This window comes from Xiphophorus maculatus, chromosome 15 (genome assembly GCF_002775205.1).
Source record: "Xiphophorus maculatus strain JP 163 A chromosome 15, X_maculatus-5.0-male, whole genome shotgun sequence".
Taxonomy (NCBI): domain Eukaryota; kingdom Metazoa; phylum Chordata; class Actinopteri; order Cyprinodontiformes; family Poeciliidae; genus Xiphophorus; species Xiphophorus maculatus.
Window position 1 is genome coordinate 7,103,175 of NC_036457.1, and position 13,118 is coordinate 7,116,292.

Consider the following 13,118-nt stretch of genomic DNA (forward strand, 5'->3'; position numbering starts at 1 on the left):
TCTGGTGCATGGTGTTGGGAGCATCATGATCTGGGGTACTAGATTAAGTGAATTAAATTGTGTGAACAGTTCCAGCCAGTTTTGGCTTAATCCTTATGTCTGCCAGACTGCTAAAGACAGATTTTTATTTTCTTTTTTTTTCCCCACCATGATGCAGTGAGTCATGGCATGTATCTAAATCAGCAAAGAATGAGTTTAATATTTGAAGTTATGAAATGGCCCAGCAAGAGTTTAAAACTAAATCTCGCTGTAAAAACCAGCATAGACCTATTATGGGGTGCTAAAATGAATCAAAAAGGGGGTTGTCATGAATTAAATGTGGAAACTTGTAAAATATTGTGGCTCTTTATTGATTGAATTTCCCCAAATTTGCTTTTAGAGTTAAATTGGACAAGTCATATTAAAATATTTGCTCACACAGCTTTATTTATTTTGTTTCTGTTGTAGATTAGAAAAATGTTGGTGTATTGAAAGGGGTACTTTTGAGGGCTACTAACCCAAGGTTAAAACAAAGGCCACTTTAAACTTTAAGAACCACTGAAACTGTAAAATTACAAGCACAGAAATGAAATCTTGAGTGATGTGAATTTTTGTTCTGGGCCTTGTCAAATGTGAGATTTGCTGAGAGCATTTCAATAATGTGCCTAGCCCTGGGGGATCCCACATGGGGATTTTTTTTTTTCTCTTGCATTCTCTCGCAATACTTTTGTGTTCTCTCACAATACTAATCAGTTCATGCGCCATAAATGAATACTGTAAGCCTGTCTTACGTGGCCGCCATACTTTCTGCTATAATATAAGTTTTTCATAAGGTTTTTCCATGCATCTTAATATCTCGTTGTGAAATATATGAAGTTTTATATCTTTAGGATAGAAATGCATCACAGACCTATGATATAAACAAACTTTCCATAAGACGGAAAGAAATGAAAAATGCATCCAAAGTATTTGGACTATTTCTGGCTTATTATCACGGAGCAATAAATTCATCTGACGGTTTTGAATGTGCCTCCTTTGTGTTGATGGTCTGAATGTTTTAAAGGGCTGTTTTCATTTATAGTCCCATCTCAACCTTACACAAACATGCAGTGAATAAACCGATTTCCCAAAAATATTTTGCACCAGAGAGTTAACAATAAACCCCTTCTCACCAAGGCACTTGATTTGTAATTTTAAATTGACATTTGTGACTGTATACAAAATAGACCAACAAATATTGCGAGAAAACGCAAAATGTATTGCGAGGAAACGCAAAGAAAAATTTTCCCCAGGGCTCCGTAATAATAGAATCCAGAGGTGGTGAAGAATAAATGTTCTGGGTTGGTGTACGATGTAATGGTTGTATTGTTAGTTCTCTAAGCAAGAGACTGTTAATCAGTTATGCTCGTAAATACCCTTGACAAAAAACTTAGATTTGTATCAAAATAGCACAAAGGTTCTTAACATCTCTTGATGGTTTCACAATGCTTAAGACTGACTACTTTGTTTTGGTTGCAGAGTAGAAAATGTTTTTACCCATATCTTGGATCTGGTTAGAACAGGCATCTGATGGTCTTGTCTCATCAGGAGACATGCCTGTTTAAAGTTGTGGATCATTCACATAACTGTGAAAACTTGGGATTTCAAGGGTGGCATGTATAAATTAAGAGTGGGACATGGACCTGAGCCTTGGGGAAACACCATGGATTTTGTTTATAGCTCAAAGATGTAACTGCAATGCCTTTAAAAAAATAAATAAATAGAACTTGCTGTTTAAGATGAGAACCTGATATGCTTTTTGTTGGTCCTTTATCTCCTACTGCTCAGCAGTTCTGGACTAAAGGCATTCAAACACTTGGTATATCTGATTGCAGACCTTTAAGGGATTACCACAAGTGTCTAATTACACTAGAAACAAGAGGCTTAAAAGATTATTCTGAATTTATATTATGGATTATAATAGAATCCCCTATGGTTCATTCTAGAAGCCATTATTGAGGCCCTATGTTTTCAATTGATCTTCTGACCCAGGACCCACCCAAAGCTGAGCATGAGTGCCTTTTTGACTCTGATCTATTGGACTTTCAACCTTTGGAGGATTTGGGATGGCACAATGAAGCTATAGTGCTTACCATGGTGGCAATTTACCAGTTACCAGTGTCAAAGTTGTACCAATGCTTTAAACCAGTTTTCATTTTACCATTCTTTTTATATTTAGTAATGTTTTATTGAGATGGCAGTTATGAGAGGGGGATTGTTTTCTTACCGTATGAGACATAGTTGAGCAGTGCTGCCCCTGCCCTACTTGTTGCTGCACACTCCCATGATTAAAAACAGCTCCCACACTTTTCTTTTAAAAGGGGGAAAAGTTTCCTATTTCCTGCCACCAAAAACAGACACCCAATACGCAAGCTAAAGGTGATCACTACTTAATTTTTAATGAAGCTTTGTTTTTTAGATGCTTGCCAGTAAATCCAATCTAATAATTTTTGCGTCGTCTAACACTAAATAAATCATATTACCCTGGTCCCTAGTTGTGACTGGTGGCAAATGATTTGCCGACTGGCCCAGATGGATAAGATGTGCTGTACTGCCTCTAGGTTGCATCTTCGTGAAGCAGCGGTGGGGCTCCACGTGCTGTCACTCCCGCTGATTGCCGCGTGCATATGCACATGTAGCAGACCTGCGCACGGGTGGCAGGAACAGGTGTGTTGAGCAGCGGGGCATTGCTCTGACAGGTTGCTGAGGCAAGTTGACTGTGTGATTGAGCAAAAAAATTATGGTAGCAAAAAATGAGGTGTGCTTGTTCACGTCATGTGACTTTTGATTGATGGTTGACCTTGGTTTATCTACCTCCTGGGCTTCTCCGACAGAGCACGAGGATGTTATTAAACCATTACTGCCTGCGTCTGATGTTCAGTAGTGTCAACCACAGGCAAATTTACTGATTTCTCAAGGTAGGCTTGGACTACTGAATATTTTTTTGCATGGCAGTCTTTGGTCATTTTAGGTTTGCGTTCCATGAACATGTCTCACACGACAGAGATATGCTTATGACTTATCCCACAGGTTCCTCCACATTGGTTGACCTCACTTTTTGTTGTCGTATAATCTTGCACTTGAAACTTTTTCTAGAATACATTTATTCAGTGGGGTGGGGGGATCCCATGGTAGCCTAAAGATCTTAATGTTGGGTAAATTTCCCCTTGGTCTTATTACATTTTAAGTAGTGGGCTTTGTCTGTATAAGTCATATTGAGTCCTTTATTACTCTTATCCTCCCAACTCCCCTCGCAAAGGCTTTACATTATTTAGGTCCACCAATTTTCAGTTTTTGGGTAGAAAGGCACCATAGTTGCAATTTCCTGGTTTAAAGTGTACATGATCATGATTTGGTGAATATAAATAAATGAAAACACTGTCTGTAGAGATCTGATGTTGCATAAGGCAGCAATGTCACACAAGTGGCTGTAGCTCGTATTATAGCACAGACACCCTCTCAGTCTGCCCAGAGGTGCTGACAGAATCACATCTTTAAATGAATGCAACTTGGTGGTAAACTGGACAGCTCAAACTGTCACCCTGTGTTGACTCTTTAAGTGGAAATGTCATAGTTGTGAGCATGTGGTTTCACAAGCAACTGGTTTGGAAAATTTCAATTTGATAAACTGTTTTACTAAATTTAAAATGACTGTGTATATCTAATCCAGTTTTCTAATGTCACACATAGGCCACATTATTTATTATAAACTGGTCTAGTGATGGCAAGATATGAAATTAGATGGCTTTCAATTGAACATCTGATCAAGAGGGAGGGAGGCCAGAGATGTCAGAGCAGCCAAATGACTTGACTGGTGAAAATGGGTTAAACTGATATCTGGAGGGTTAGGTCTTGGAAAGCAACAAATTGTGGGAAGCGGTAGCGTCTCATCTGTAATTTCATTTAGTTGCCGCTGATCCTGTGGCTTCTGAAATACTTTTGGATTTGTCTTTGAGTCTAGAAAAAACTATCTGTGGCAAGTTGAGCGCTGCTGTCCTTGTCTGATGCCTGGAATTGAGTATTTAATTCTATAATACTGAAGTTTATTTTTTTCAAACTACACTTTTTGAGACGGGGTTACAACTTGAGCAAAATTTGATTTGGGAGACAAACGATTAAACAGAAACCCCCTGCATAATTGATTTATGGTATATTTTAACCAATGAGCCAAAGAATACAGACTCAAATGTATTGTGAAACTTGGTTTTCAGAACTTAAAAAACTACCAGTCTTGCCAAAAGTCTAATCAATTTTGTAACCTGTTCATACATTTTTTTTTGTTTTTATTTTTCAGGAAGTTTAGTACTGCAGTCATACACGTGTTTATGTGTGCATTAAAAGAATCGATACAGAAAATCTAATGGTTCAAAAGCTGTAGAGAGCAGGAAATTGGGTCTAATCTGCTGATGCCCATTGATTGGTAATTTACCAATAAACAAAGAAAATCCCAACCGATGAACATATGAGAATGGAAGCTCTTCAAGAACCATACAATTTTAAAAAGACCTATTTTAAAGATGTTGTTTTTGTGAACTGACAAGGTAATAGTATTTAAAATTTAATTTAAATATAAGAATGTCTTCCAAGGCTGAAAATCACCAGAGAATCCACTGGCCTTCAGAACAGGGAGAAAGTCCCTGATTCTTTAGATTCTAGTTTTTCATCAGTCCCAGTTTATCAAATAACATACCTAATCCTTTTAGTGTCAATGAATCAATATCTGTTCAAACATCCATAACTGTAAAACTGGATGCAACTTCATTTACACTAAACATTTACATTTCTTGACTAGCTCTGAAATATTACTGCAGTTTTATGTAGGGGGTGCCGTATCCTCTGTAAGTTGATTTGTGATTAATTCCCCTTTTGTTGGTACACCATTCTGTGGCCATCTTGGCTATTCTGACTTCTTGCATGACAAAATGGCATTTTAGTATGTTAATCACCATTTAAGTGGAACGTTTCTCAAAACTTATTTGTGCAGTTGTACATAAGTGTAGATACCTTTCAACCATCAGGAAACTTAATTTCTGGAAAGATGTATTTTCCGTAGAATTCAGATGGTTATACCATTGGATTATCTTTGAGACAAACCAGGAGATTTTGGGGAAAGAAATGGCACTGGTTGCAGGCAAAGAAAGGTTGAGCAATAAAATTTGTAGATGTAATGTGTAATCTTGTTTTTAAAAATGGAATTTATGCAATTTAGCTTGGAGCTGGAAATATCTACATGCACTATGTGTATTGAATAGTTTTTGTTTAATAATCCATGAGTTGAAGCTAGACAGAAGCAGCAAGATTGATTGGCTAAGCTCTGGATGAATTAAACATTGCCTTATTAGTTGTCTATATTCCCTTGTGAGCAGTACAAATGTGCATACAGCATCACTGTTTCATCATCCTGTCCCACAGTCCAGCATTGGCTTTGCATCACAGCGTTTTATGAAAATTGCGACTTTAAAGTGATGCTCGGTGCGTATGAACGACTTTACATAATAGGTTTGAGGTTTTTTTTTCTCCCCCTCTTGTCCTCATTAGAGGCTTAAAAGCAGTTTTATTTAAAAAAAAAAAATAAAAAAAAGCCCCCACCCCTAAAACATAATGGCACAGCTGTATTTTGACGTCATGTTGGAGCTGGATAAAAATTTCACATCTACATAAATGAGAACTTTTAAAGGATTAAGTGAAATTAAACCCTGTTTTTTTTTAATGAGCATGATCATGGATTCCTGCACATGAAATATGCTGTAAAACATCAGCTATGTTTTTGTTTGCAGAATTGAGTTAAGGTTTGGTTAAAACTACAGGTTCTACAGTTAACTTTTAAATGCATGACATGCTGCAAGAATTGAATGTGCATCTGCTACTGTTGGCTAATCAGTTCTGTTTTATTTATTTTTTTCTTTTTTCAGGGCATGGGATGATTGTGGAGGGACATCCAGACCTTGAACACTGGGGTAGAAGACTAATGGCTTCCAGATCTGAAAATGACACGGAGTCAAAGAACTGTTCAGAGCCAGGTACGTTCTAAGAGTTTTAAACTTCTGAAGATTTATTTATGTTTTTCCTTTGGTTGCAATTTGTTTCTCAGCAGCAAGGCAATCTGAGGTATATGTATTTAAGAATAAAATGGTGGCACCATCTTATTTACCATAGGAATTATTCGTTTGTCTCAGAAATACATGAACTGCATTTGGCTACATTTCTGCTATAGGTGAAAACAGATCAAGCCTGATGGAGAAAGTGATTTCATAATGCTGGCATATTGACTGGTTTATGGAGATCCCATGTTGCTTCAGGCTTGGCTGCTGAAACCATAATCGTATATTGTAAGCACAGATAAGGATGGATGTATAACTTTATCACACCCCTTTAATCTTAATTCTAATCTAAACAAGGATATATTTTATTCTTTAATGGCCATATTTCATTTTTTTCTCCATTTTTTTAGTAGATTTAGTCAGATGGTCTAGATAATTCTGATGTACTGTTTGCATTTTAGATTTTATACTTCCAGTGACTCATAATTTTGTTCCAACAAAGTTGACATTTTCAAATTGAAATAAGGTTTTGAAGATGACCTGTATTTAGGTGTAAATGCTACTAAAATGGGCAAGAGAACTCCACTAAGAAGCACTTTTGATCCTCATGTCTATTATGTATGACTAAAACTAGAGTTGTGAAATCACTGAATATCTGAATCTCTGTTGGACATTTCTTAACTTTTCATAAATGAGATGAAAACAAGAACTCGAATGAATGTGTGGAAAACGCTCTGAAATTGTATTTACTTCGAGTGCAGCTCTTCTGACCTTTCTGTAAATGAGGATATTTTGGTAACTCATGTACTTCACTGCTTGCTGACCTTGCGTAGCACAAGAACTGTTTAAACATATGTTTCCTAATTGGGACTCAAACATGGCTAGAATTTCCTCATTTTCATTTTAACCATGAGTTCATGGATTTTCTTGGTCGCTTGGATCGGCTCAGTCTGGCAAACTTCTGTTTTCCTCAAACCTTGAGTCACATTTGCTCCGTGACCCTGCGTGACTCGGTAGAAAGAGAATGGCAAAGCTGCCAGGCCTAGAAGTTAAGTCCCAGCTAACTACTTATTTCATAAAGATTTCTATAAATAACACCCATCCTGTAACATAACTCATAGGCTGAAGAGGATTTGGAGATGACTGTGAAATAACCTTCAGTATAATGAAAGACCTCTTTTATAACAGATAAATTAAAATCCAAAGGATGATAATTCTGCATGATGCATCTCAACGGGTACTCATGTCGACCTGGGACGTTGATGAGCATGCAACAGAACGCTCTGGGTCATGGATAATTTGGAAGCAATTTCAAATATTTCATTTACTCAGTGAAGTTTACCAGGTTATTACTTCATTACTGTTCATAGGAGGCAGGATCCTGAAGGGATTATAGAAATGTTTCCTGCTGTTGATGTGTGACGGAGCAAAAATGGCATTTTTTTTCACCATTAAACAATACAAATGTGCAAGTGTTTTTTTCTTTCAAGGCCGCACGGTCTGAATATTTTAATCACAAGACTCTGAAGTTTTCCGCACATTGACTTTCCCCACTCCTTAGCACAAGAGGCACCGGATGGGCCGTGACATTCCTCAAATTTCTCCTCTCATCCCACCGCCGCCCTGCCTTGTCGGTTTAAAGCTGGTCATGTGACTTTATTCCTTTCTCGTGAATAATCCTGTTAAAGTTGCAGTAAGATTAAAGTACAACCACCTTAGCCAGACTGTTCTCATTTGTACAGTTACGTGAAAGCAAGACATGCATTTTCGTTTGGTGTTGTGCCAACGGTCTGTTCTTGTGTTCATGTGTTTGTCCTGAACTGTTGATACAACTATCACTTTTGGGAAAATGCAGTCAATGAATAAATCTACAGGCAATCGATATTCATCCACTAGAAAAGATGTGCTTTTATTGCTTTGTGGTAATGGCCACAACAGAAGCTGAATGGATGAAAATAATTTCTAAAGCTGTCCACCATAATGGAAATGAGGGCCTGTTGGTAATGCATGCAGATGTTTTAAAGACTTGGCTGCTTGTTTATAACATTCTATGCACAAATCGAAGTTCATAATTTTTACTTGAGTATAAAATAACATGATGTTGATGGTTCACTGACATTGTCGCAGTTGAGGATTGAAGATGCAGTATTTAGGCAGGTAGTTTTCCAACCTTCAGTTTTTTGCAGGCATCTTCCCCTAGCCAATGGCAGCTTCACTTCTGGCTTTGTAGCAACTTAAATCCTTAAGTAGTTTTTATTATTTATTTATTTTTTTCCCTCTGTTGGGAGCAGAGGTGAGGTCACGCTGAGATCAGCTACTGTAAAAATGGTTTGCTTAAAACCAAGATGAAAGGGGCTGGAGTCAACAGCTTAAACTACACTTGGCACCCAGCATGCAGTTACTAAAACTGCTTTCTTGAATTTAATTGCGTTTTCCAAAAAGGTTCTCAACATTTCAAAAATGAGCATATTCCAAGAATGGGTAAAAAGCACCAAAAAATAGAACAAGGCAACTTTGTCGTTTTGGTGAAGTCTGGTCTAGTTCATAATTTGCCAGATTGAATTATCCCAAGCTTGATACAAATTGACATTCTGTTGTCTAATATGAATTAAGCAAAAGTCCAAAAATATGAAATGGTAAGCCTCAAGTAACCAGCAGCTGCCAAAATGCTATGTTGTAGCAATCTGAATGTTTCAATATGTTTTCATTATGTTCTCATGTTTTGACTATGCATATATAAGGGCTTTACTGAATAGTACCATACCACATTACGGCAATTTGTAGTAATAGTGTAGAATTTCGAGTATCAGTCTTTCTACTTGAGCTCTATGCTGAACATTGGGCCCAGATAATGAGTGATTTATTAGCGACGGAGGGAAGAAGTACAAAGTTGGTTAGCTTAACACTGACCCCTTTCTTTCAAATTAGCCAGTTTGGTAGTGAATCTCTAGTTTTATCCAAGCAAATAATCAATCTACTACAACCAAGGTTGGAGAAATGTGTTGTTTTTTTCCCCCCCTTTGAACACTTTTTTTTTTGTCCCAGATGTGTTGTGCATCTTAAATTCAGTATAATTAGGCATTGGTTTGAAGACTTGCATAGATTTTCCAGAGCTATCTTAGGTTTCAGTCACTTCCTCATCGTTATTTCTGATCAGCAGGGGAGCTTTTTCCGGGGTTCCTGGTGTGCTAATGTTTTTTCTTCCTATACCTAAGACTTGGGCTGCTAAAGCAGCCATTTATCGTAAGTGCCTCTTTATATAGGTCACTGAGTAATCACTCCTGGAAAACAAAGTGCTATACTAACTGCTTTTTGGGCTCTTGCTTTATAAGTGCATGCTTCCACAGACCTGTCAGATTGAAATGATTACATTGTAAGTTTCTCCAAGCCAGACGTTGGGATGATTGTAAACCATAGAAGCCTGGCTAACTTCCTATGAGAAACAATTAATGCTTGATGTCCTTTTTAAACCCGTGTAAGATTTATGTGAAGTTCAAAATTACAGCCATAATGTTGGGCTTCCTGGAGATCTTCTCTGCTAAAAACAAATTTTATTACTTTGGGTTGAATGAAGTGGGCAGATCAGGGTGTTTAACTGTCAGTGCATCTGTCACATGTATGAATGTGGAGTGTCCATGTCGCTGCCAGATGACCAGGCTTAAATCCCTCCACCTGCCCTTCCGAGGATCCTCCTTTCTATCTGCGTCTGCTTTATAGTCCTTCATTGCTTGATTTAAAAGCCCACTAATGGGGAAAATCTTAAATCATGGACATTTTAATGCTGTTTTTTAAAAACCCTTCTTAATACTGTACTGATAAAATAATGCAACACAACTGCAATTGTTTAACTTATAGCTCAGATTCACTGAACAGAATCCTCATGCGAAAATGAGAAATCATGATTATTCCTTATTGGGGATACACGTTTAAACATTGTATTACTTACAAAAGTTGCTCTTGTCTTGGCGTATGCCTTATCAGCTTTGTATATCTGGAAATCTTTTTTTTTTTTTTTTTTTTTGCTTCTTAAGGAATAGTTGTGTGCGTCTTTATGGGTTGTTGCTCTCTTGAGCTCATTCCAGACAGTTTCTAACTCTACAATCTGGTGTTAGAAAATAGAGCTGCATATTTTAAAAAATGCTTTCCTGTGATTGTGTAAAAAATGTAGATGCCTGAGATGAACATTTATTTTTCACTGGAATATGCATGAGCAAAATTAGTGTGGAAAATCCTAACAGTCAATATAAAAACAATTTTGATTTTTGGCTATCGCATTGCTCCATTTCCAAAACTGTTGAACACATTTTGTTCAGTTCTGCTTTCTTCCCCTGTAGCAACTTTACCAGCATCAAATGTTACTGTTGTAAAGTGGATGAGAAGATTGACTTGGTAGTCTATAGATTGTTAAAGTAGCTGGTAAAACTGTGGGTTACAACCATTGCATGCAGATCTTGAGTCACTTCCCCTCATCACATGCTTGCCTGTAGCAATCCCATGACGAATGGAACAAACACACTTTCATCTGTTACCCAAGTAAGGCAAGTAGCAAGATATCTGGAACAATATTTTTATTTTGGGATCCGAATGTTTTATGCGTTCTTCCAGGCGGTGTGGGCAACATGATGCATGCTCGCTGGGAAATGACTTGTGGCTTACTCGGGACTATTGGATTACTTTCTCACATGCATCCTCTTCCTGTGTAGATGTTGCTCCAAAGCACACAAGATTAGAAAGAGAGGATGGAACCACAGCTGCTAATGTGCTGGAGGACTGATTTGCATTCAATAAACACTGTTAAAACCAGATTAAACTCCCACACCAGTAGCATAATTGCCCTGGTTAAGGTACAATGTAAAGGCAAACAAAGCAAAACATCTTGGATTGTTTTGTTGGCTGTACATGTAGGCTGGTGATGCATATTTCATGAGATGGAGGAGGAACTGATTGTGACATGGAAAAATAGACATTGCTTGAAAAAGCTGCAGCTAATGTCTGTTGTGTGCAATGAGACAATTGTTTTTCTTTTCCAATTTTTTATTTAATTTTTTTTCCCTCAGTTGAATTAAAGGTGGAAACCAGCAGCAAGTTTGTTTAGTTGTTGGAAGGTGAAGGCTTGCCGATGTTCAAATGCATATTTCTCAACTACAGGGAACACACCTGAAAGCATTTTAAAAGGGAATTATGCAGGGTGGGATTATGCTGCTGTGCATAATGCAGACTGACCTGACTTTTTCCATTGTTGGCTTGCAAACAAGAAGCAATGATGCAGCAGAGGAGGCACAGGGGGGAGCAGAAACAAACACCTGCAGAAAACTTTTTTGTGCAGAACTCGTTGAGAATGCCTGACCTCCTTATGAATTTATACACCCTTTGATGCATTGTGTCCTGTTCCACTTTTAGCAAGGTACTAATAAACGTGCTGGTGTTGGCGCTGCATGTCACCCTGAGGGGAAAGTGTACTTCTAAAGCTGAATGCATGTCTCACAGCAGTCTTCTTTAACAAGGAGTCCTTTGGTCCAGAAGCAACTGTAACTATGACGTCCCATGTGACTTTGTGAAACTGTTGAACTTTGGCAGAATAAAGGTGTATCAAGAAATTGGATTGAGCAACTTGAATGAAGGTCAGATTTGGTACATGGAGATCTTTGAAGTTTCTGTCCTGATGAAGGATTACAGATAGAAGTTTATCAAGTTCAAAGTCATAACCGTTTATCAAGAATCTCATGTTTCTCTCTGCTGATGAGCGTCATGGAGACATCATAGTACAAACTCAAGTCCATGTCACACTGCACTGTAATTAACAGGAAAAGGAGTCTCAAAATATTCAGTGCGTTTACTGTATAGTACATGGGCATATTTTCAGTAAGCTCAACTTTCCTTGGGTAACTTCAATCTTTTTACAAATAAAATTTGGCATTATTGGCTGCAAGCTGTAAAGTGAATGAATCTCAAAATGTATCGAGGTGTATAAACTCTGAAATTCGGATTCTCTTAAAAGTAAAACTGAAAGCAATTCTAATGTAAACATACAGGTTAAGTTGCTCATGAGGCTGTTCATGAATTTTTTTTACTTAAATGTTTTGCTGGCAGACTAAGTTTGACATTCTCGATGGATTTCCATAAGTTGAATCATGATTGCGTGTTTGCAAGAATAGCTGATCAGTGCATCTACATTACGCTGCTCACTGATGCCTTCTGGAGCAAGCTAATTATCTAATGGGCTAATAATGACCCAGAGGAAGTGCTCCCTCTCAAGAGTCTCTTGACTGCTGTAGTGGATTGTCAGTTGTATTTAGTTAATGACCTGGCTGGTCTGTGGGTCAGAGCAGCCTTTGGCAGAGGGCAACACCGGGCATTCTGCCGAATAACATTTTGCTCATGTCACTTTTTTTTTTTTTTTTTTTGGTTGTATAATATTTGAGACTTGTGCTTGTCTCGCTCTCCCGGGAAGATCCGTTTAGCCTTATTACATAGTTTGATGGAGCCATGCAGGCAAAAAGGTCCACTTCATAACCTCGCTTGAGTCATAAGGTTTTGTTCATAGACCGCCAGAAGTGCAGAGGGAACACTTGCAAACATTCATGTACATTCCTGCCAGGCTTTTTTTTTTTTTTTTTTGCCCTCCCTCTGGTGCAGCAGGAGGTACCAGATGCTGAAGGCCATCATGTAACTGAGCCATGATGTTTGTGATTTGGCCAGATTATAAAATACATGAGGAAAAGTAAAAAAAAATTGTCCTGCATGCACTGCCACAAATGTTTCATATTGAGATTGGTTATTTTGATTTTTGTACAAAAGGCAAGGATTGTGAGAAAATGTTTACTTTATGCTTTATGAATTAAAGTGTTAAAAACCAATACAGCTGGAAAAAAACTCTCCTAATTTACAGCAGTTTGAAGCTGATCTAATCTTAAAATTGACCATTTACAACCCGACCACTCCATAACTCTTAAATAAATCTTCATCACATTTACATCTGTCTTGGTCATATTTAATCATTCCAGCTTACTATGTTAAGTCATCAGCTGCTCTTTCAGTGGGGTTTCTTTGGTGTGAGAC

At 37.7% G+C, this 13,118-nt stretch overlaps 1 protein-coding gene across 2 annotated transcripts in view; it reads left to right on the forward strand.

The window, feature by feature from the left end:
* The window catches only part of slc24a4 (solute carrier family 24 member 4), a 32,020-nt gene that overhangs the window by 2,463 nt on the left and 16,439 nt on the right, over positions 1–13,118 (forward strand). For both annotated transcript variants that reach the window (XM_023348162.1, XM_005803106.2), the window contains one exon: positions 5,931–6,038. In XM_023348162.1, the coding sequence (XP_023203930.1) occupies positions 5,931–6,038 (108 nt within the window). The remainder of the gene's footprint in view (positions 1–5,930; positions 6,039–13,118) is intronic.